This window comes from Sturnus vulgaris, chromosome 29 (assembly GCF_052056855.1).
Source record: "Sturnus vulgaris isolate bStuVul1 chromosome 29, bStuVul1.hap1, whole genome shotgun sequence".
Taxonomy (NCBI): Eukaryota; Metazoa; Chordata; class Aves; order Passeriformes; family Sturnidae; genus Sturnus; species Sturnus vulgaris.
In genome coordinates, this window is record NC_142271.1 from 1,944,065 (window position 1) to 1,968,682 (window position 24,618).

The following is a 24,618-nucleotide window of genomic DNA, read 5'->3' on the forward strand; positions in this document are numbered from 1 at the left end:
AAAAAGGAGGAAGGGGTGGTGAGGCCCTGGCCCAGGGTGCCCAGAGCAGCTGTGGCTGCCCCTGGATCCCTGGGAGTGTCCCAGGCCAGGCTGGACAGGGCTTGGAGCAGCCTGGGACAGTGGAAGGTGTCCCTGCCCATGGCAGGGGTGGAATGAGGTTGTCACCAAAGTCCCTTCCAATGCAAACCATCCTACAAATCCCTGATAATAAATCAGGGGAAAGTGGTGACCAAACCCCCAAATCCTGCCCCAGGGGAAGCAGCAGCCGGCAGGTCCCCCTGGGGCCGCTCTTCAGGGACATTTTAAGGAGGTTTTATTTTCCCCACAGCAAAACCAGCCCACCCCTTGTGTCAGGACTCGACGGTACTTTTTTTTCTGAACGCGAGAGCCTCCCTCGGAGCAGGGGGGGTGGCCCGGCACCCCAGCTTTGACGCGCAGCCCTGGTGACTCAAGCCTGCGTCAGGGGCTGCGTGTCCCTTCGCGTTGATTTTTCTTTTTAATTTATTTATTTTTTTTTTAAATTGCTCTTGCCTTTCTTTCTCTCTTTATTTCCCGAGAGGAGTTATTGCCTCGCTCCCTGCCTCCGGCGAAGGCCAGCGGGGCCGGGCGAGCCCAGCGCGCATCCACCGGGCGGTGGCGGGGCGGGGAGCGGGACCCGAACGGAGCCTCCGCCACCTCCGAGCTCCAGCGCGGAGCCACTCCCGGGCTCTGCTCGCCATCCCCGGGCTCTGCTCGCCACTGCCGGGCTCTGCCGCTCCGGTTTGCCCGGCTCCCTGCAGCCTCGGACGCCGCCCGGACTCCCCCTCCCATCACCGGAACCTGGGTGATTTTACCGGGAATTTTTGCGCCGTTTCCTCCGGGACCGGGCCGGTTTCTCCTGGAATCGGGTCGGGTTCATCCTCCCCGGGAGCCGCCGCAGCCGAGGTAAGGATGCTCCCCCCATCCCCGCTCCGGGTTTCCCTCCCGGGCTCTCCCCAGCTCGCCCGTGGCTCTGGGTGCCCCCTCCCCACCGCGGATTTTTGGGGGGGGAAGATGCTCAGAGCCAGGGTGAGGTTAATGGAGGGGACATCCCAGCCTGGCGACATCAGGCGTGGCCCTCAGGGGGTGGCATCCAGAGCTGGGGGGGACATTTAGAGGCTCCGGGGTGGGGGGGTCACCGCCGGGGGTGGCACTGGGCTCCTGCCCGGCTCGGTGCTGCTGGGGGCTCATCCCGTCTGAGGATGGGGCGAAATGCAGCCTCCAGGTTGACCTTGACAATAACATTGGGAGAGGAGAAAGCATTCGGCTGCAATGAATATTTCAGTCCTGGCCCCTGGAGTGGTGGGGGTTTTTGCCCCTTCTTTTGGTTTTCTGCTGTTCCCTGAGCGTGGATGGTTGGGTTTGAGGTAGAAAATGGGGTCCTGGTTTTGTGAAATTCCCGGTATTGGGCGTGGGGAGCCCTTGGCCCCCTCTGTGTATTTATTGCACCGCTGGATACACCCAAAGGTGTGTTTTTTCGGGCTGGCCTCTTACCAGGTCCAAATTTCCATCACCCCGGGAATGCGGGGCTCAAACCAGATAAGAAATCTGCTCCCAGCTCTTTGTAGAGGACCCAGAAGGTGAAATCCTGCTTCCTGGATCACGCCTTGTGTCTGAAGCACCTGAGGTTTGAATCCATCAGGAGCTGATGTAACTATTTCTGGTCTTGGTAGGAAAAAAACCCGGAGCACCGCGGCAGCTGAGCTATTCTCGGCAGGGCGGAGAGTTCCTTGTGAATATTTCTCCAGAGGTGTCAGGACTAGGTCAAGGAACCTGGCTGGGGGTGTGACTTCTCCAAGGGAAATAAAATGTGGGTCTGAGCCGTCCACTGGGATGAACTGGAGATGGCTCTGCTAAAATCTGTAGGAATAAAAGGGTTCAGTTGAAATCTGGAGTGACTCCACTGCTACTTCAGGCTTGCACAGAGCAGGGAATGGAGATAGAGCAGAGCTGGAGTCACAGGGATCAAATTTTCCCCAAATCAGCCGCTGACCTGTGCACATCCAGGTGAAACCATCACCTTGGGAGGAGATGCTTTTACCCCGTCCCGGGCTGGGTTTGGATTTGTTTGTTTACAAACGTAGCAGCAGCTTCATGAATTACAACACGGAAAAGCAGCCCTTACGGCGGGGTTTGGATGCTGCTGGTTTGTTGCTTTTTTTGATAAATCCCGGCTGGTTTGGGGTTCAGTCAGTAACCTTTGGCTGGAGTGGGTGAGTTACAAGGGATCATTGAGGTCTAAGTGGGAAAAGATCATCTGGTGACTCAAACGGAGCCCTGAAGGAATCATATGATGCTCGGCTTTGCTCTGGTGTCACGTTATTGCAGCTCTGTGTGTTTTCATGCCACCAAATGAGACATCAAAGGAGCCCAGAGCCGATGAATCAAGGGGCTCATACACCTTGTGACAAAGCCAGGTGCCAGGGCTGCTCCTGTGCCCGTGACCCATGGGCAGATGGCTCCTTCTGGAGCCTTCTTGGCACCTGCTGGGGACAGGAGTGACTGTGATGTCACAGCCGTGTCCCTCTGAGCTGGGACAGGCACCCCCTGGGCTGGGCAGGCCAGGGGTGGGGCAGGGGCTGCTGCAGCCCCAGCTCTGCTTTCCTGGAGAGGAGCTGGGGTTATTTATAACAGCTGGAGAAAGCCACTGCGGTGGGTGTAAGACAGAAGCGGGGGCAGCTCTGATTCATCGCTCTCCTGTGTCACGATGCTAAAGCGGGACGGGAAGGACGAGGAGCGGCTCCCGGGGAAATGCCGGCTGCCAGCCCCGCTCCTCTCGCAGGTGTCCCTGTGCTCTCTCACACCCACCCCATCTGCTCTGCGCCTCCCCAGGGTGCCTGTGAGGCGGGGACAGCCCTGGTGGCACTGAGTCACCCCCTGTCCTTTCCGCTGGGTGCTAATGAGCAGGGAGCTAATTAACGGAGAATGGGAGCAGCCCTAATGAGCCCAGATGGTAAAAGCCTTCCCTGTGGAGCCAGAGGCCGAGCAGGGAGGAGCAAACCCTAGCAGGGAGCAGGTTGAAGATGGAGGTGTCTTGGACCAGCCTTGGCTGGTGGGAAAGGGAGATTCAGGTGGAGGAGGCTGCAGGAAGGTCCTCGGAGCAGGGCAGGGGTGGTCAGAGCTGCAAAACCTCTGCCTTAGGTAAAAATCTCTTCTTGGGGCTTTGAAGAGAAGCTTGGATGCTGCTGAGAGGGTCCTGCCCTCGATTTCCTGTGGCTGGGGAAGAGCAGGGTGCTTCCCAAGGCTCAGCTCTGCCAGGGCAATCCCCATCCCACCACCACGGGCTCTCCTGACCTCAGGAAGCAGCAGGAAGGGGCCTGGAGCTGCTTCTCTCACGACTTGGGCTCAAAGTGAGATGTGCACCCAGGTCTCCTTCCCTTGGCTCTTGGCTGTGTGGCACAGAGGGAGGACAGGAGGATGCACGCTCCTTCCCTCCTCCTCTGCCTCCTGGGTGACCTTGGGTCTGTCCCTTCTCCTCCCTGTTCCAGTGTCCCCATCTGCATGGAGCAGCCTGGCCCTGGGTGCACGATTTCCCCGGCTGCAAATTGATGCTCAGATCTCCGAGCCCGAAGCTGAGAGTAGATTTCCACCTCCTGAAATCCCTCGGTTCCTCTGTCCCTACTCCTTCCTCCTTTCCCTGCTCTGTGACCTTGATGGGGTGAGATGAACCTTCCCAGGCCTGGTTAGCTGGATGCTTCACCAGGAGCAGCTTTCCCCTCCTTTAGGGGCTGTGGGGGATTTGTGTGGAAGCTGAAGGGGTAGAAATGGTAATGGTGGGGCAGGGAGGGACCAGCAGAGAGTCCCCAGGGATGGAAATGCTGATTTTTCATTCACCCAGTCTCATCTTGTGGCTTTTCCTGCCTCCATTTCTCCTTTGTGGACCCAAACAAGGGATAAATGTAGAATTTGGACACAGGAGAGGAGAAATTCCCCCGTGCCCCAACCCAGAGCACATTTGCTGCTGGTGGCTGCTCTCCTTGGGTTCTGTTGTAAATTCCCATCTCCTCCTCCCCTCCCTGCCTTCCCCTGTGCTCCTGGGCCCAGCTGAAAGCTTTGCTGACACATTTCCAGCCTCTTTATTGCTCCCCAGCTGCCTTCCCAAGAAAGCAAGGATGGGCTGAGACAGGACACGTGGCTCGGAGCCTCCCTCCTCCCCTGACCCCTTTGTGATGCTGCTGGCAGGGTTGGGGGGTGTGGGGGTCTTCACTCATCCCAAATAGCAGCTTTTTGGGATTGATGGGAACCTCTGAGCAGGGATTAAACCCTGGGTGTAACAGGACAGGAGCTTCTCCATCCCTGCCCTTTCCCGGGTGGGTTGAATCCAGTTTATCCCATAAGAAACCAGTCCCATGTGGCTTGGATCCATTGCACTGGTGGTTCCCACAGCAGTCCAAAGGGATGTGGTGCTTGGGGTCACCCTGTGTCACCTGGACAGGAGGACATGGATGGGGGACTGTCACTTTGTGCAAACAGGAGCCCTGGACTCAGCCTGGGGGTCTGGGCTGGGCACAGGGCTCAGGGAATGGTGGTTGAGGAGTTAAATGTGAGGGCATCCACTGGGAGCTGGGAAGTGGCAATCCTGTTCAAGGACACACCCAGGGACATGGAGCACGACAAGGTGAGTTATCCCCAGCTCAGAGACACCAGCACTGACCACAGCACAAACTGGTCCTTTCCTGGCTCCTGCTGTGGGAAAAGCCATGTTCCCCCTCCAGGAAGGTAAAACCAGCACTGGTTTTACCTGGGCAAAGCTGTGGGTGCAAAGGCAGCCCTGGTCTGGCAGCATGAATGAGGTTCTTGTAAGCCATAGGCTCTGAAAGACCCTAATCTGTCTTCTAAAGAGAGAGGAAAAAATGCACATTTAAGAAAATTAAGGTCATGGGGACTAAGTAAACAAGCTGAATCTCCATCTGTCAGTGACAAGGGTTTTCTATCTCTCTCCAGCCTGGAAAGCTCCTGGTTGTCAGCTGATCTGCCTTGTCTTTCTCACAGGGTGGTTGTTATTTTTGGCAGATGAATTTTTGATTAAATTCCCTTTTCAACCAAGGAAATGCACAGAAATACCTTTCTCAGATGGATTTGGATTGTGCTTTTTTATTTGAGGGTGCAGACTTTGGGGCTGATGCAAAAGGCTGGAGAAATTAATGGGAAGAGCCCTGCTGACCTGGCTTTCCCTGGATCGTGTTCCTGTGCTGTGTGGGTTGGTGGCTTCGTGCAGGTTCTGGCTGGGCTCATCTCCCAGTTCCAGCAGGGATGGGATGGTGAGGGCTGGGTGTGCTCATGGAATCACTGCTGGGAATGATCCTCTCTCCTGCAGGCCTGCAGCTCTGCCAGGCAGCACAGCCATGCCCAGATGGGGCTGAGCCATGGGGACACTCAGAACTCCCCAAACCAGCCATGGGGACGCTGTGCCAGAGCCATCCCAGGATCAGGAACTGGATCTCTGCTGTGGTTTTCCCCTCTAGTTTAGGTTGGGCACATCTCCCACGGGCAGAAGATGTGGACCTCTGTCCTTCTCCCTCGTGCCAATGTTTAGAGAGCCCTTCCCCATGCCATGAAAGCAGCCAAGCAGCCCTGCTGATCCCCCAAATCCTTTGGGAATGGTGCTGTCTGGAGTGTTCTCCAAGGCTCTGAGAGCCTCTGGGGCTTTGTAGGTGCTGGAAGGACCCTGCTCCTGCAGGATCTGTGTCCTGCAGAATAACCCAGGGGAGACCTAAACTGAGGAGAGGACGATGCTGAGATCCAGAGGGATGTTGTGGGGTCTGTCCTGACTCCATGGGGCTGGCCGGGCTCAGCACCACCTGCCCTGGAGCTGGGCACAGGCTTGAAGGCTTTGCCTTGGCTGCTGCTGTTTTTGCAGCAGTTATCTGTTGTAAAGCTGCCTGGAGAGATTTAAACAAGGGTGCCAGGAGAGCTGTTTGGGTGCCCTCACCATGGGCCACTGAACTCTGGGGGCTTGGCCAGTACATCCTGTATCTTCTGGCTCTCTCCCTAAATCCTAAGAGACACCTCAGCCCCAAGGCTGAGTCCTCCCGGTGCTCTGAGTCACCCTGGCTCGGAAGGAGCTGCTGAGCAGCCAGGGAACAGCAAACAACCCGCGGGTGATCCCCCCCAGGTCTGCACAAATCCACACGGAGCCTGACCCAAACCTGCTGGAAATCCTGAGCTCTCCCGGCTGCTGGATGAGGCTCTGCCCTTGCCCGTGCTCTGTGCCATCGCAGCCCGGCTGAGGATGCTGCAGCCCCGGGCAGCCACGCGCCGGTAATTGGCACGATTGAGCAGTGAGCGGTTTATGTGAATGAGCCCTCGTTAGGAAATTAAACATCGCTGGCCTAGGCTTGAAAAAAAGAACTCGAGCGGCTTCTCCGGAGGAGCCGGATCCAGGAGAGATGTGGAGCCGAGATGGTTGCCTGGCAACGGATGCAGCCGACAGTTGAAAATAGATTTTATTTTTTTTTCTTATAGGAACAGGGCCTGGCAAAGGGGGAACTTCCGTCAGGGGTGAGAAAACACCGAGGTGAGGGAGGCTGAGGGGGAGGTTTCCTGCTCCCGGTGCTTTGCTCCTGAACTGGGACTCTGTTCATGGGATGGGGGTGGGCTGAACCCACTGCCCTGAAAAAGGTTGGGATTGTGGGATGAATTAAATCCAAAATATCCAAAAAGAAAGGAGAGCTGGGAATGGCTCTGGAAAAGCCCCCAGGGTGGGAGGAGGTGGTGCTGTGCCCGCTGGGCTGGGTCAGGTGTTGGTGCACCAGCCACCAGCCCAGTGTCCCCAGGGAGCAGAGATGGAGAGGGGAGGAGAGAAGGAAGGAGCTCTTCAGGAGGGTCGCTGCTCCGAGCTCGGGGATTTATTATGGGATATCTGTTTTTCTCCCCAGCTCATACAGCACCATGGTCCAGTCTAGGGTGGGAACTTCCCATCTCCCAGAACTGACCCCAGTTCTCCCAGTATGGAGAGGAGGGACATGGTGCTTCCTCAGTTTGGGGATCCCCAGCCCAGTGGAGCAGATTTTCATGACATCCCCAAGATTTTTGAGGCAGGGGAGAAATCTGTAGGGCTGGGCTGGGTTCTGGGCACCTCCTGAGGTGCTTCTGTGCAGGATCACTGCTCCTGACCCACGCTGACAGCTGGGAAAGCCAAGGGGCCAGGGTTGAAGGCTTTGCCTTGGCTGCTGCTGTTTTTGCAGCAGTTATCTGTTGTAAAGCTGCTTGGGGAGGTTTAACATCAGGCTCCAAGGCTTTCAAGTCACTCCTGATAACTTGCTGGGATGCAGAGATAGCCTGGGCATTTGTCACTGTCCCCTGAGTGCTCCCAAGCTGTCGTGGATCGAAGCCTGGGCTGTGCTGATGGTCAGGAGGGGAAGGAGCAGGACAGGGAGGGCAGAGCCTCGGCCAGGGCTGGAATTGGTGTCAGGCCTTGTGAGGTTCAGCTGCTGGGCCGGAGGTGTCAGAGGGGAGAAGAGGTGTCCCAGCGATGTCACCAGCTCCATCTCCTGTCACTGTCCCCTGCGGCCCAGGGCAATTCCTCTCTCTGGGACACAGGAGGCTTTTCTCCATGAATGAGGGCAGCTGTGGCTGCTCCATCCCTGGAAGTGCCCAAGGCCAGGCTGGACTTTGGGGCTTGGAGAGCCTGGTCCATGGAAGGTGTCCCTGCCCATGGCAGGGTGGGGTTGGATGAGCTTTTAAGGTCCCTTCCCACCCAAACCAGCCTGGCATTCTCTAATTCTCAGCCAGAACATTGCTCCTGGTCCATCATTCCTGGAGCAGGAGACCCTCCAGGCTCAGAGGAAGGTCCCCAAGACGTGGGGGGCTGGACACTTCTCACCTGGGGACAGGTGACAAAGCCAACTGACCCCAGCTGACCCCTTCCCCCCCCCAGGTCCTGCTGATGAAGAGGAGGTGAGCCCGAGCTGTAGCTCACACGCTGCGCTGTTCCCTGCTGGACATTGATCCTCTTTCCTGTCCCCACCCCGCCCCCGGGGCCGCCCGGAGCCGTCCCGATGCCGAAGAACAGCAAGGTGACACAGCGGGAGCACAGCAGCGAGCATGTCACCGAGTCGGTGGCCGACCTGCTGGCCCACCAGGAGCCCGTGGACTACAAACGCAGCGTCCTGAACGTGGCAGGGGAGAGCTGGGACAAGCAGAAGGAGGGAGATGAGGACCTGGATGCAGAGAACCGGCCGGCGTGGAACAGCAAGCTGCAGTACATCCTGGCACAGATCGGCTACTCCGTGGGGCTGGGCAACGTCTGGCGCTTCCCCTACCTGTGCCAGAAGAATGGAGGAGGTGAGAGATGGGGCACGGATGGGATCAGCCCTTGGGGAAGAGGGTGGGACCCAGTCCTGCCTCGCTGCTTGTTGGGGTGTGGATCCCAGGAGGGGACAGGGGTTCTTTGGGCTCTGAAGGGGGAAAAGGGCTGCCAGAAGCTCTTTCTCCAAATCTCCAGAGTGGCCTCTTCCTAAAGGTTGTCCACCTGCCTGCTCCGAAGTCACAGGGAATCCCAGGATGGGAGCCAGGATTTCTGGCTGCACCCCCTGATTCCTGTTGGGGCAATTTGGAAATTAGAGCTAAAAAGGGAAGAGTCCTTCCATTTCCCTGGGTCCTTGAAGCCACATTTTGTGGTTCCATTCCCAAATCCTCCTTCCAGCCAGGCCATTTTCTCATCCCCCTCCACACCTCCTCCTTGGGCTTCCAGGAGCAGCCCAGAGGGACAGGGCTTTCCCAGCTGTGCTGAGCCCCACCACCCTTCGTGACACTGATGAGAGAGTGGGCTCCTCATCATTAATCCAAACCCAGTCCCCTCCCAGCCATGTTGGAGGGAGCCAGGGCCATCCCCCTGAGCTCTCTGTGCTCCCAGCCCTGCATCCTTTGCCGAACCTGCAGTGCTCTCAATAATTAAAAACCTCTCCGGTGTCATGGTCAGGATGAGTCATTCTGCCAAGCAGAGACCTGTGCAGTCAGCACTCCCCTCCCGGGGCCGCTCACCCCCATTCCCATTCCCGTTCCCATTTGGGCTGTGCCTGGCTCCTGCATCCCAGCACCTCCCAGGGCCCTGGTTTGGCTCCAGCTCGGCTCAGTTTTGGCACAGCACAGCTCTGCACGGTGTGTTCACCCCAAATTCAGGGCTGGGAGAGGTCAGTACAGCCCTGCTGGGTTCATTGCACAGCTGTCCACAGCTGGCCTCTGACTGCCAAGGAAGTTTTCCCCATTAAATGTGGTTTAGAACCAGCTCAAGCCCAGAGATTGGAGAACCAGCATCCTTCTTCTCTATAAGGATTAACCCAGTTGTTCCTCAGTAATCCTTAATTAATCATAATTAGTGCAATCAATGAAAAATTCTCAGCTTATGCTGAGCTCTCAGCTGTCCTGGGTATTTGGGGGGCTTTGGCCTGAGCTCTGCAGGTGCTGGGTAATAGGAGGTGTAACCAATCCCAGGCTGGGATTCCTCCTGGTGCATTCCTCAAATCCAAGGCTGGAGGAGCTGCTTGTACATGGGGAGCATTAAAGAAGGGATTTTGGACACCAGACCAGATGGGATGTGGAATGGGAATGGGAACTGAGGCAGCACAGCCCTGGCACTGCTGCAGCAGGGGATGAACAGTGGGTTTGACCCACCCTGTGGTGGGATCCAGGGGGGAGCCAGGCAGGGACTGGGACAAGCAGCTGCTTTTAGGAGCTCCTAGAACATCTTTCTGCAGCAGGAATTAAAATAAAAGGCTTTAGAAGCTGCCCTAGGCATTGCCACTATTCCATGGATAGGGAAACTGAGGCACAGAGCTGGGAACTGGTTTGAGCAGCAGATTTCTGGGCGTTGCAGTGGTTTTTCTCTTGCCCAAGTGGCATCATCTGTTTGTCCCATGGGACAGGCACTGATTCTCTGCCTTTTCCTCCTGCCTGTCTATCCTCTTGGCTGGGATTCCCACCAGGCCGTGAGGATGCAGGAATTTGGGAGGGATGGACAGACAGACCCTTCCTGTTGCTCTGAGCAGCTCCAGGATGTGAAGGCAGCAGCTGCTTTCTCTGCTGCTCCCAGAGCAGGTGTCTGCAGGGGAGAATGGCTGAGTGCTGGTGGCAGGATGGGCTGGAGCCAAATTCCCAGGACTGGGAGTGCTGGGAGCCAGCAGGGCTGGTGGAGCTGCTGTGCCCCTTTCCAGGCATCACAGGGAGAAAATCTCCACTACTGGACAAATTTGCATCTCAATCTGTCCATCTGCTTCATGCCCACCTATCTGTAGGCTGAGATAGCCAGGAGAGTGTTGCACAGATGAGATGCTCGTGCCCCTTCCCGAATTTCCCTGAGCTCTAGCTCTGCTCTCTGCCTCTCCTTTTACCTTCCCAATCACCCTGGGCTGCTGTACCTCAGTTCCCCTCCCTACCCAGATTTTTAATGCACCATCCCCAACCAAGCCAGGGCTGATTTGCTTTGCAGAGTCCCTTGATGGAGCAGCACCCCTGTCCCAGTATTAGTGGCACCACATATTATTGGCTTTGTTCTTTTTTCTTCTGCCTTCACTCAGAGTCAGGATTGAAGCACGAGAGATGGATTTTCGTTTTTGGACTCAGTTGTTTATTAATTCTTATCTAAAGCACAGTGAGTTCCACAGCACCTCCAGCTAACAAGTTGAAAGTGAGAAAATGGAGCTGGATCTTGCTCATTACAAGGTCTTTTAAGGCCTAACTATCCAATTAAAAACTAACATCTCTATTATTTTTACTTTTGACCCAATGGCTAAACACCTGTGACCTGCACTGTGGTACTTTCTATCCAACCAAAACCTACTACCTAAAATCAAGAAGAAGGAACAAGAAGGAAGAAGAGCCACCACCCAAGAATCTCCATCCTGTCCCATACCTGTTACCATATTCTAAAACCCCAAATTCCAAACCCTTCACCATGTGATATTACACATCCTACACAAGCTACACACCACTGATTCCAACTCCATCACTCAGATTTGGAAGCTTCCCCAAGGCCTCAAGTCAAAAGCAGTGCTCCCCTGAGGGTCAGAGTCAGAAAGCTCAGAAAGTTCAAAACTCCCAGGCTTCAGGGTTCCATCACCCCAGGTCCTGCCTGGAGTGGTGGCTGTCACTGGGGTGTCAATTTTGGTTGTCTTTGGACTGTCTGGTACCCTGCAGGAGCCAGGCACCTTGTCCTGAGCCCATTCCTCAGCTGTGGAGGAGCTGGAGCTGTTCCTCAGCTGCAGGGTGAGTCACTGCATCCTTCACGGTCAGCACTTCTGCCTCGGGAAGCATCGACTCCTCTCCAGCCTCAACACTCAGCCAGACATTAACCGAGTTTTAATCGGAGCTGTTTCTGCTCCTCACACCGTGCAGGGTGGCACATGGCACATGGCACATGGCATGGTGCTGCTGCTGCTGGGAGTGTGGGATGGCCAGGGAGAGGTGTTGGGACAGAGGGCTTGGCTGTGCCTGGGGGAACAGGATGGCTCCTGTGTGTCTGAGATGGTGGGAATGTGGCTGTGTCCCTAGGGGTCAGCTCATGGAGGTGGCTCCTTGCACATGGAGATTTGTCTGTGTGCATTCAGGGAGTCCTTGGGGTCTATCCCATGTGACCCTTTCCTTCCACACACGTGTTTGCTCCTCTCTACAACTTCTCTGGCCAAGCTCTGATCTGCATTCCTGGATCACAAAATCATGGAAACATTTAGGTTGGAAAAGCCCTCTAAGATCATTGAGTCCAACCATTAACCCACAAGGCCACCACTAGCCCATGTGCCCAAGTGGCACACCCACAGTTTTAGAACCCTTATAGGGACAGGGATTCCTCTGCTGCCCTGTGCCAGTGCCTGACCATCCTTTCCATGAAGAAATTTGTCCAAATATCCAATCTAAGCCTCCCCTGGAGCAACCTGAGGCTGTTTGCAAATGAGCTGATGGACCGGGCAGAGCCTGTCCCAGCTCTGCCCTGCTTGTCCACCCATGTCCATCTGTCCTTGGCTGCACTGGAGCAGGGAGATCTGTAATGACCTTCCTGTCCCCTTCCAGGTGCCTACCTGGTCCCATACCTGGTCCTGCTCGTCATCATCGGGCTGCCCCTGTTTTTCCTGGAGCTGGCCGTGGGGCAGCGGATCCGCCGGGGCAGCATCGGCGTCTGGAATTACATCTGTCCCCGCCTGGGAGGCATCGGCTACGCCAGCTGCCTGGTGAGCACCCCCGGGGCACCCTACAGCCCCACCTCGGGGCTGAGACAAACCTCCAGGAGCCCCACGGGAGGCTCCAGAGGTGTTTTTCCAGCTCCACTCATGGCTAGAGAGCAGTTTTGGGAATGGTTTGGGAATGCGCCCGCCCCCTGATCGCAGCCCTGCTTCCCTCCGGGGACAGTGGCACTGTTTGATGCCGTGTTCTCCTTCTTCCTCCCCCCAGGTCTGTTTTTTTGTAGGTCTCTATTACAACGTCATCATCGGCTGGAGCATCTTTTACTTCTTCAAGTCCTTCCAGTACCCCCTGCCCTGGAGCGAGTGTCCCATCGTGAAGAACGGCTCGGTGGCCGGTGAGGGACGGGGGAGCTCGGCTGGGAAGGAGCAGTTCCCGGGGAAGGGGGGCTGGGGGACACTGTGGGACACATCAGCACCCCCAACAGAGGGTGGGGCTGCAGGAGGCAGAGGTGTCTCCTGGGGCACTGGGTGCTCTCTGGCCCAGCTGCCCTGGGAGATGGAGAGCTTCCCCTTGGCTTGGCTGGGTGTCTCCCATGCTCTCTCTCCCCACTGGTGGGATCTGATGCCACTTTGGGAATGCAGAGTCCACACTGATGGGATTTTCGGGCTGCCTCAGTGCTTGGGGCCAGGTTCTGCCCCAGGACCATGGAGGGAGGCAGCGAGAGTCAGGCAGGGGCTGCTGCACTGCCTGGCTGAGACATGGATGGAGCTAATGGTGTTTAATAACATCTGAGCATCAACCTGGGACTCCCTGAAAGGTTTTACAGCAAATGAAAATATCTCTCCCTGTATTTAACATCTCATTTTCACCTGACACTGGTTTTATGTCTCTTCTTTTCCCCACTAAGAATGAGCCCCATTAATTTCTGCCCCTCAGTTTCCAGAGGTGTGTCCCTTCCCTGGCTGGCTCCAGTGGGTCTGTGACACTGGATCAGTCCAGAGGCAGTGGGTGATTCTGCCCCTCATGCTCTGCTGCCTCTGCTCTGTTGCAGTTGTGGAGACCGAATGTGAGAGGAGCTCGGCCACCACCTACTTCTGGTACCGGGAGACCCTGGACATCTCCAACTCCATCTCTGAGAGCGGGGGGCTCAACTGGAAGATGACCCTGTGTCTGCTGGTGGCCTGGAGCCTTGTTGGCCTGGCCATGATCAAAGGCATCCAGTCCTCGGGGAAGGTGGGTGTTGGTGGCCACCTGAGCCTGGCTGGGCTCTGTCCTGGAAGCAGGAGCCTGCCTGGACCACACTGCCACACCCTCCTGCCCTGCTCTGGGGCACTCCTGCAATGCTGTGTCCCCTGGGATGCTCACACCCCCTCCACAGCTGGGGTGACCTCTGGAGGGATCCAGATTAAGATCAGAAGAGGTTTAGTTCGGCTGGCATGAGCAGCCAGGGCTCAGCCACACGAGCACAGAGAATCCCCCTGAGCTCCAGCACTTCACAGAATCAGGATTAAGTTGGAAAAGACCTTTGAGGTCATGGAGTCCAACCTGTGACCTAACACCACCCTGTCACCCAGACCAGGGCACTCAGTGCCACATCCAGGCTTTCCTTAAACAGCTCCAGGGACAGTGACTCACCCACCTCCCTGGGCAGCCCCTTCCAATGCCCAATCACCCATTCTATGAAGAACCTATTCCTAATGTCCAGCCTAAAGCTCCCCTGGTGCTGTGTCCTCTTGTCCTGTGGCTGGGAGCAGACCCTGATCCCCCTGGCTGCACCCTCCTGTCAGGGAGTTGTAGAGAGTGGTGAGGTCTCCCCTGAGCCTCCTCTTCTCCAGGATAAACAACCCCAGCTCCCTCAGCCCCTCCTCACAGGATTTGTGCTCCAGACCCTTCTCCAGCCTTCCTGCCCTTCTCTGGACACGCTCCAGCCCCTCCATGTCCTTCCTAATTTGGGGGACCCAGAACTGGACACAGCACTCGAGGTGTGGCCTCACCAGTGCCGAGCACAGGGGAAGAATCACTGCCCTGCTCCTGCTGGCCACACCATTGCTGATCCAGGCCAGGAGCCATTGGCCTTCTTGGCCACCTGGGCACACTGCTGGCTCATGTCCAGCCTCTGTCCATCAGTGCCCCCGGGTCCCATTGTCCATCCAGCCATCTGCACCATCCTGCTCCAAGGGCTCCCACAGTTGATCCCTGGGGAGCCAACCCCATGGTGGGGAGGGAGATGTTCCTTCTCCCTCCTGTAGGTTGGATGGAGGGTGGCTGGGCCCAGGGGCAGGCACTGAGGCTGTGCTGTGTTCATCCCTCTTGCTCCAGGTGATGTACTTCAGCTCCCTCTTCCCATACCTGGTGCTCGTTTGCTTCTTGGTGCGGGGGCTGCTGCTGCGGGGGGCAGTGGATGGGATCATGCACATGTTCACACCCAAGGTGAGAGTTCCAACCCAGCAGACTCCAAGCACGTTCCCCTCATGGCTGGTTATGCTCTATTTTCCTTTATTCTCTGATTATTCCCCTTATTCTCTGATTATTCCCCTTATTTTCCTCCCCACCCCAAAAATCAGAGTACCAACCCCAAATTTGGGGGTCTTGATAGATCATCAGGATGTGGAGTGGCTCCCAAAATTCAGGGTGTGGCCAGGACAGCCTCGGGCCTCACAAACCCACCATCCTCAGCTACCCGGGGTGGGGGGCAGAGACCTGCCCAAGGGAATGTATAAATATAAAGATTTAATGGAGAGATGCTGGCTGGCAGCAAAACCTCTGCTGGTGGTATGCACTTATTAATTAACCAGCTAATTAATTAATTAAGCAGAGATGTAGATGAATCAGCTCAGCGGGCAAGGCTGTTAGAAGACATTAATTGTGGTCCCTTGATGAGTGATGCTGGGAGGCCTCCAGGCTGCAGCTCTGGCTCCCAGGAGAGGAGGAGTGTGGCTGGGGGGGACCAGGGGTTAAAAAACCCTCCCCAGGCAGGATGTTTGATTTCAGTGCTCTGGAAGCAGGAGATGGCCAGGGGAGGATGGAACCACCATGACCTGACCACCATGGCTGTGGTGGCTCCCTGGGCTGGGGGGACACGGACTGGGAAGCTGTACTGGGACAGATGGAACCCCCAGTGAGGCCTCTGGGGCAGGTGGAGCAAACAGAGACGTGGCCAGGTCAAACCTTGTCCTGACCTCTCCGTGCCTCAGTTTCCCCCTCTGTGTGAATGAAAGGACCTGTGAGTGCTGGGTAAAGCCAGACCTGACCATGGCAGATCATGGGATGGTTTGGGTTGGAAGGGGCCTTAGAGATCATTTCCTTCCACTTCCACACCAAAGCAGCCCACAGCTGCTCCAAAACCAACCCAGCCCTTTTAATGTAGCTCTGGCATGGGTTGTGGGGCCACCAGGCCACCTGACCTCTTCTCCTGTCTTCCTTCCCAGCTGGACAAGATGCTGGACCCCCAGGTGTGGCGTGAAGCAGCCACACAGGTTTTCTTCGCCTTGGGCCTGGGTTTTGGGGGGGTCATTGCCTTCTCCAGCTACAACAAGCAGGACAACAACTGCCACTTCGATGCCACCCTTGTCTCCTTCATCAACTTCTTCACATCTGTGCTGGCCACCCTGGTTGTGTTTGCTGTGCTGGGCTTCAAGGCCAACATCATGAACGAGAAATGCGTGGTGGAGTAAGATTTGCTTTTCCTCTGTTTGGGCTGGGCAGGTCTTTGCTGCTGCCAGTTGTGGTGGGTGTGCAGGCACAAAAGTGCCCTGGGGCTGGATGGTCCTGGGGTTTGGTGCACCCAAGTTCCTGATGGCCATGACCTGGTTTTCCAGAGATGTACCACTGTAGCTGAGGGAGTTGGATATTCAGCTCCTCCAGTCTGAAATCCAGCCCCAAGATGGGCTCTAAATCTGCAGCTCGAGTGTGAATCCAATGTCTCAGGTGCCCTGCATCACCTGAGAGCTTCTGCTCTCCCTTAGGAATGCTGAGAAGATCTTGGGCTACCTGAACACCAACGTGCTGAGCCATGACCTCATCCCACCCCACGTGAACTTCTCCCACCTCACTGCCAAGGACTACAACGAGATGTACAGGGTGATCATGACAGTGAAGGAGGGGCACTTCAAAGAGCTGGGCCTGGATGCCTGCCTGCTGGAGGATGAGCTCAACAAGGTACCTGGTGGCACTCCTGGTTGGACCAGCAGGTCACCAGCCCCACTGCCTCTCCCTGTGTCAATCCAGGACACATGGATCTGGAAAAACAACTTTTAGAGACCCTCCAGGGATGGGGAATCCAAGTCCCTGTGGTTTTACCCAGCACACAGGGGTCCTCCTGGGGTGGGAGAAACTCTGCCCAGTGCAAGTCTAGCAGGGTCATTTCCAGTACCAGACTGGGATTTTCTTTCCTTGAAGAGGGTTTGATGAGGGAGACCTGAGACATCAGGGGCTCAAAGTCTGTGTCCCTGACAAGTTTCTCCTCATCTTTTGGTCCTCTCCCCACCTCAACAGTCGGTGCAAGGGACTGGCCTGGCCTTCATTGCCTTCACAGAAGCCATGACCCACTTCCCAGCCTCGCCCTTCTGGTCTGTCATGTTCTTCTTGATGCTGATCAACCTGGGCTTGGGGAGCATGATTGGGACCATGTCAGGCATCACCACGCCCATCATCGACACCTTCAAGGTGCGCAAGGAAGTGTTCACAGGTGAGGTCTCTTCTCCTGCAACCTCCTTGGGAAGGGCTGGGGGGTCCCCATTGCCTTGAGGAGCCACTCCAGGGGAGTGTGGACATAGTGGGGGGTGAGCTGGGCCATGCCAATGGACCTTGTGGAGGTGTTGGGGTCCCTCTGGGGGCTCTGCTGACTGTGACAATGCAGGGAATGGACCTTATGGAGGTGTTGGTGTTCCTCAGAGGGCTCTGCTGGCCATGCCAGTGCAGGGAATGGACCCTGTGGAGGTGTTGGTGTTCCTCAGAGGGCTCTGCTGGCCATGCCAGTGCAGGGAATGGACCTTATGGAGGTGTTGGTGTTCCTCAGAGGGCTCTGCTGGCCATGCCAGTGCAGGGAATGGACCCTGTGGAGGTGCTGGCTCTGCTGACCAGGCCTGTTTGCTCCCCACAGTCGGTTGCTGCATCTTCGCCTTCGTGGTGGGGCTGATCTTTGTGCAGCGTTCTGGGAACTACTTTGTCACCATGTTTGATGATTACTCAGCCACGCTGCCACTCACCGTCGTGGTCATCCTGGAGAACATCGCTGTGGCCTGGATTTATGGCACTAAGAAGTAAGGAATTTCTCCAGCAAAAGGGTTAACTGTGCTGTAACTCCTGACTAAAAACCCTCCTTCCACATGGCTTTTTCTCCAGGAGAAAATGCTCCAAGGGCAGCTGTAGAGGCAGGAATTGGGTTCACTTTGATCCTCCTGCCCCAGGAGCGGGTTTTTCTCGTGGTATCTCCTGTTGGTTGATGCTCAGTTAATTGGGATGACCCTTTTTCCTGAGCTTTCCAGGTCCATCTGGAAGGGGAAGCTGTTCCCCACAGTGCTTCTTGTTCAGAAGTTGTCCAGAGCAAAGGCAGCTCTGGATAGTGCTCAGATGGTCTTGTCCTGAGGAGTTTTCCATGAGTTCTTCAGGCTTGAGGGATGCTGAGATGCCCAGCTGGGTTCTTCTCCAGGCTCTACCTTGAGGGCTCCTGGGAGGCTGTTTGATATCAAGATTCCGTGTCTTTCCTCGGCAGGTTCATGCAGGAGCTGACAGAAATGCTGGGTTTCCGGCCCTACCAGTTCTACTACTACACCTGGAAGTACGTGTCTCCCATCTGCATGGCCGTGCTCATGACTGCCAGCATCATCCAGCTGGGAGTCAGCCCCCCAGGATACAGTGCATGGATCAGAGAGGAGGTGAGCACTGTTGGGCAAAATGAAACTGGAAAACCTTATCAATATGATTGCCTGGCAAAAGATTTTGAGAATATGGAAACTATGAGCGAGATTGAAATGAAAGCCATCTTTGAGATACCAAACCTTAGTTAGTGAACAATTAGAAAACAATAGCATGGCCAACTGAAAGTAATCCCCTCTTGATTGAACAATCCCCTCTGCCTGCAGACAGGTCCAAAGGGCAGAGAAGACCCTACTAACTTGGCAGAGGGGGTCCAAAGAGCAGGTTTTAGGGTTTAAAGTGTAACACAGTCTGGTAATGTAGTGATTCTTATAGGCTGTATGTAAATGCTATAGGATTTGTATCTTGTATTAGATTGGTGAGTGAAAATTAGAATATTCAACACAGAAGAAGATTGATTGTATTGTAATGGGAAGCTCGCTCTCTCTTACCCCTTGCTCTCTCTTTACTCTTCTTACTCTCTTTCTCTTTTTCCTCTTGCCCTCCTGCTCTCACAGCCTGCTCTGAGCTGTGACTGGCAGCTCCAAGCAGGGCCTTTTACCCACACTCTTTACAATAAACCCCAGGTTCCAACCCCTGGCTCTAGAGATCTCTCTGTCAGTCCCGACCATCCTGACCACCCTCAGCTCCTCCAGGGCACAGCTCCCTGCCCACCCCAGCCATGCCCCAGCACAGCAGGGGCAGCTCAGGGCTGCAGACCCCTCTGCTCATCCCAGCTCTGTCGAGATTGTTGTGGGTTTATATCTTCAAAAGGGCTGAGCAGTTGTTGGTTGCTGTAAAGTTGTTTATTGTAAAGGCACATCAGTCTCGAAAGGCAAAGAGTCCCAAGTGTTAAAGTCCATGCTAAAAGCTTTTGGCATAGTGTCCCAAATAGAAGAAAAGTCCCAAATAGAGGTAAAGTGCTGATTAGAAGTAGAAGCAGGTCCTGGTGCAAAGCTCTGAGAAGGCCAAAATTGCAGCAGCAGCTCCTCTCTTCTTCTGGGAAATGATGATGGTGGTGAGGAGAGAGAGAGAGAGAGAGAGAGAATTCCCACTGGCTCCCCCGTGCCCAGATTCTTATTTACAAATTACCCAATGAGCTAAAAACACAAATCTGAAGCATTTCTTCTAAACCTATTAGAATTATGGTTCTATAATACAAAAGTTTAGGTATCATTTGTGTATATAGCCTACCTGTTCTATCTGAAGAATATAAGTAATATTCTTACTATATTTTTATTATGTCTAGAACTACGTTTTTGAGCTCTCACTGCAGCTTGTTTATGAACCTTGTTTTTTACACCAAATTCTAAGGCTTTTGCTCTTTAAGGCACTTAAACATATTTTTACTACTTAAAACTAAATCTTACACCTCTATTTCATGTCTGTGTGGCTTAATGTAGTTTAATTATTTCTGAAGTTTTTTAATTTAATTCTTGCATTCTGTTCTCTCTCTGAGGGACTCAGAGAGGCCTCTGTTTCCACACTCCAACACAGCTCTGCCCATTCCTCCTTCCTCTCCTGCTGGGTGCCATTCCTGCCCTGCTCATCCCCTGGGAGCAGTCAGGTTTGCTCAGATATCTCCAGCCAGCTCTGCCCGTGGGCTGAAGTTTGTGTTGATTTTGGTTGGCTCCCACATCTCCACACTGTGCCCAGGATCCTGTGTGAGGATCCTTTCCCTCGACTGAGCCCACCTTGCTGTGGTGTCCCCGGGTCTGGCAGGAGGCAGCAGGAGCTCTCTGGTGCCTCAGAGATGTCGTGGGCATCACTCTGCTGCAACAGCCCCAAAAGTCACGTCCATTCTGTCTCTTCCAGGCTGCCGAAAAGTTCCTGTTCTACCCCACCTGGGCCATGGCCATCCTCATCTCGCTGATCATCCTGGCCTCCCTCCCCCTGCCTCTGGTCTTCATCCTCCGGCAGTTCCACCTCGTGTCCGACGGCTCCAACGCCCTCTCTGTCACCTACAAGAAGGGTCGGATGATGAAGGACATCTCCAACTTGGAGGACAACGACGAGACCCGCTTCATCCTGAGCAAAGTGCCCAGCGAAACGCCCTCCCCCATGCCCACGCACCGCTCCTACCTTGGCCCGGGCAGCAACTCCCCCCTGGAAATGAGCAGCGCTCCCAACGGACGCTACGGGAGCGGCTACCTGCTGGCCAGCACCCCCGAGTCTGAACTGTGATGGTCGCCTGCCAGCCACCCCCACCGGGAGAGCAGGGCACTGGGGAGTGGATCCTGGCTCTCCAGGCAACAGGAAAATTAATCACTAAGGAAGATGAAGAAGAAACCCCTCTTAAAATCGTAAGCAAAGCAGCCATTTCTAAGATGACATCGGGAAGAAGGGATTGCAGGAGGGGCAGGACTCCTCTGACAACCCTCGGTGGAAAGGCAGGACCCCTGGACTCATCTCCAGGGAAGGGAGGAGGAGTAAGAGATGCTGCAATACCTTTCCTAGAGTTGTTCTCATGCAGCTCGAATCTGAAGCAAAGAATCTCTCTTTTCTAAGCAGCTGATGGTTGGAACAAGGACCTGGCAGCAGGTGGGAAGCCAATCTCAGGCTTCCTCCTGCCACCCAGCGCTCTTCCCTCCCCGTCTGTCGTCCTTTAGCCGGGAGGAGTCATGGCCTTATTCCAACGAGCACAATTAACCATCGATGTTCATAGCACAAAAAGGTGCTGTTGTTGTCACCATTGTTGTTGTTGTTGTATCTCCTGTAGGTTTTTATAGCTGTGGACACACCCAAATAACCCCCCCAATTTCTGACCAGGGTTGGCAGGGAGCAGCACTGGCTCAGCTGGGATGCTGGGGTGTGTGAGCCAGGGCATGGTGCATCCCTGGAATCTTTGTTGGCACCAGCATAGGGACGGTGGCTGGGAGTTGTTTGGAGGCCCAGAGATATCCCAGCCGTGGGATGGAGGGGCTGGGATGCTCCATGGGTTGGTGGTGATGGTGCTGAGTGGCAGGAGGACCCCTGAGGTGACAGTGGCTTGGGTGTGTGAGCCTGTGAGGGGTCTGGAGGGGGTTGGTGTGATGGGGGTCAGGAGCTCTCTCCTGGAATTACTCCTGACGTGTGGGATGCTCTGCCAAACCAAAATCCCTGGCATGGTGATCATCTCCTCTCACTCCTCTCTTTAGATGTCCCAGAGGGACAAGCAGAGGAGCTGTGGGACATCAGTCCTCCCACACTCCTGGTGTAGCTCTCAGGAAACCACCCTGACTTCCCTCCCTTGCCGCCCTGCTGAGGTGAGCTGGGCAGTGCTTCTCTCTGGATGTGCCTCCTCATTTCTCCTCATGTGTCCTCCCAGCCAGGGCTTTGGCATTGCCTCCTGTCCCACCCCACAGAGCTCACCAGCCTTTGGATGGGGGTCACCAGCTCTTGGGGACCACAGGCACCCGAGGAGCAGTGGCTCTTGGGAGCCAGTGCCAGGTGCCAGGTCCCCACTAGCTCTTGATCCGGGCTGGGGAGCCCTTGTGAGACTCCAGAGGCCTCTATTGTGCCCATCCATGTTTTTGGGGGATCAGACTGATGTGACCTCACATTGTTTCTCCCCAGGCTGTTTAGGAAAGGCTGGGATCTTCTAGCTCTGAGTCTGTCCCACTGGCACTGAGGGTCATTTCCCTGAATCCCACATGCAACCAAGCACTTCTGCCAAGGGTATCAGGATAACCTGGCACCATTCCCCTTTTCCTTGGGGACATGGAAGCAGCAGCCTCCTTGCACACTCTCCAAGGCTGGGGAAGCGCCTCAGCCTGGGTCCTGCTGGGCTCAGGTTGTGCATGAAGATCTTCCAGGCTGCTCTGAAGGCCACGTTTGTAGGTGCTGGTTCATGAGCCCTTCTCTCCTCTGCTTTCCTGTCAGTTGCTTTTCTTTCACCTTGGTTCTCCTTTTGGCTGGAGGTGAAGGCAGGAAGCAGCTGGTCCATTCAGCACACCCCTGACTTTCATCAGCATCCCTGATTCTCAGCATCCCTGGGCCAGGAGGTTCCCACAGTTTCATCTCTTGTGGGTGTGATCCTTTACTCACAATCTTCTCCACGGACTTGGCTGGTGACCTGGAGACTGCTCCTGGACAATTAGCTCAAGCCCTTCGTTAACTGTTTTTCTGGGGGGAAGGTGGAGGAGTGGACTGAACCAAAGCAGCTCAGTGATGGTTCCAAGAGGCACCAGATCTGTGGGTCAGGATCAGCCACGCTCCTCCAGAAGTTCCCCCTTCCTCATCCCCTCCCATGTCCTTCTCCTTCCTCTGCCCATGCAAGAGGGACACAGAAATGTCCCCATGGCGTCATCTCTGGAAGGGAGAAGCCCAAATCTGGTGGCATTTCCCCATCATTAGGGCAACATGTTCCCTCCCATTTCTTATGGGGCCCATCCTCACCTGACCAGCAGAACAGAGGATGAGTGAAATCATTGCCCAGCATCACCTCCCCAGCACCCCCGAGCCCGGGGGCCGGATTCCCACCGTAGCTCCCATGGAGTTATTGGAGCAGGACACCCCCCACAGCCAAAACTCTCAGCCCATGTGCTCCTCGAACCCCGGGGGGAAGGATCCGGCCCCCGTCTCTCCCACCCCCATTCCCAAACCAGCCAGGGAGGCACTCGCTCTCCTCTCTTCTTCTTGCAGCATCCATAAGAGGCAAAGTCAATAAGAAGGTAACAAAGAAGCTATATTATATATATATATAAAATATATACAGAGAGAGGAGATGGAATAATAACCTAGAGATTCTCTATTTCTATTGTATATTTATTCTGTAAATGTCACTGTAAATGCTGTTAAATGACAAATCGTATTCCAAAGTGGCCCATGACCTATTTTCATTCCCAGTGCTGTACAGATCAATTCTCATTCTATAGCAGGGCATATTTTTACCTTTTTATTTCTTGTGCGTGGTGGGTGCACGTCCCCTTCTCCCCCCAACCCCAGGGCGTGTCCAGCTGCCCTGGGGATCCAGCAGAGAGGAGGAGGAGGAGGAGGAGGAGGAGGAAGAGGGACAACACCTTTACTTTTATCTGTGGAAATCCTGTATTTTGTCGTGGCATTTGCTCGGTGTTAGACACGGGGTGGGGGGTGTGTGTGTGTGTGTTAGGCTGTAGGAGCTCCGTGCTGTCGCCGTGGGAGCGTGGCTGTGTCCGTCCGTAGCTGCCGTGTGTGGGGTGTGCGTGTCCGTGTGCGTGGGTGGCTTTAGGATTCACTTCTGGCTCTACTCGCTCACTTTTGGAGCCTGCGTGGGGGTTTCTCCCGCTCGCTGGGGCAGGTTCTCCCTCCACACACCTTCCTGGGGTCCCAGGCTGTGGATCAGGCCGACCCCCAGTGGCTTTTAGCCCTAGAAATCACTTCTTCTCCTCTTTTTCTGCACAGAGGCACAGGGAATAGCTGCTAGTTGTGAGCACAGGCACTTTTCAGTTTTCCTTCAGGCAGTGGCACAAAGAGGGGGGAACCACTGCCGATGTCCCTGTCCCCCCACATCAGCTCCTTGATGGTTCCCAGCCCAGATCCATGCTCAGAGCAGTGTGGTGTCCCTGGCTGGGGGACGAGGAGGTGCTGGGTGGGCCAGGAGGGGTCCAGACCCTGTTCCCTCTTTGGGGGGAGGGTGTTCGGTGGGTCTGGAGAGGGCAAGAAGGGAGTTGCTGGAGGGGCACACCCTGTGGTGCTGGAGCTGCAGGCCCGGCCTGTAGGGCTGGAGTTGGGATGTTCTGTTCCCCAGCATCAGCCTCTGCTGCAGGGACCTTGACCCCGGCGCGGGGCAGAGGGGATGACTGGAGCTGGGTCCCCAGGGTGTCCCACGGCTCCTTCCCCTCAATCCCTCCCAAACAGCCCCTCCGTCACCTCTCAGCTCCTGCCCAGACCCTGACAGGTCACATTAAGCCCCAGCACCTCCCAGAAGCAACTCGCACTGCCTTCTAATGGCCCCCACCCTTCCCGAGCGTGGGTCTCGCTGGCAGGAGCGGGGCCGGGTGGCCTTGGGACATGGCACAGCCATGGGAACACGCGGGACGCGGCTGCTTCCCCTGGGACAAGCACAACACTGGCGAAACCCTCCCGTACAGGTAAAGCACAGAGCTGTAGGACGCGTCCCGTGTCCCCCGTAGCCGCAGCAGTCCCCAGGTGTGCCGGGCGGGGCCGGGCTGCGCCCCCCGGGCTCCTCGGCCATCGAGAGAAACCCTCTAAGAGCTGTATCGGAGTCTGATTAAAAGTCTCTTCTTACCAAATCTCTCCTCACCGAGTCTCTTCTGTGCCTCTGTCTCCTTTCTTGGGTGGGCTTTGGGGTTTCTCTGAGGTTTAGGGTGGCAGAGACACAAAGCAAAGGGCCCGTGGGTGAGGTCTGTCCTTCACTGTCCTGTCCTGTCCTGTCTCCCCTCATCCCTTCCTCCTCCCAGCACCAGTCTGGCAAGGCCCCTGCTCAGAGTGAGCTGTCTGTAGGTGCTTCAGGAGCCTTGTGGAGGTTGTTTTCCATCCTGGTTTCCAGGGCACAGGGACCAGCACGATGCAGCCTCTGCTCCTCTGCACAATGCCCTGCTGACAGTGCTGGGGGTTTATCCTGAGTGCTGGGAGACCCTTCCTGCAGAAAGACCAAGGGTTTCCAGCAATCCCAGATGAGTCCAACTGCAGGGAATTATCTTAGGT

General features: G+C 55.5%; 1 protein-coding gene across 2 annotated transcripts; it reads left to right on the forward strand.

The window, feature by feature from the left end:
* The first annotated feature begins 750 nt into the window (after positions 1-750).
* On the forward strand, positions 751-24,203 carry SLC6A17 (solute carrier family 6 member 17). Of its 2 annotated transcripts, XM_088180397.1 has the most exons (13): positions 751-924; positions 6,484-6,535; positions 7,898-8,304; positions 12,025-12,182; positions 12,403-12,529; positions 13,187-13,368; positions 14,455-14,565; positions 15,564-15,805; positions 16,101-16,293; positions 16,630-16,822; positions 17,237-17,396; positions 17,849-18,011; positions 19,807-24,203. In XM_088180397.1, the coding sequence occupies exons 3-13, from the start codon at positions 8,019-8,021 to the stop codon at positions 20,173-20,175; spliced, it is 2,184 nt and encodes a 727-aa protein (XP_088036523.1). In that variant the 5' UTR covers positions 751-924; positions 6,484-6,535; positions 7,898-8,018; the 3' UTR covers positions 20,176-24,203. The 2 variants fall into 2 exon arrangements, with proteins under 2 accessions (XP_088036523.1, XP_014728108.1); XM_014872622.2 differs by lacking the exon at positions 6,484-6,535.
* Positions 24,204-24,618: the final 415 nt, after the last annotated feature.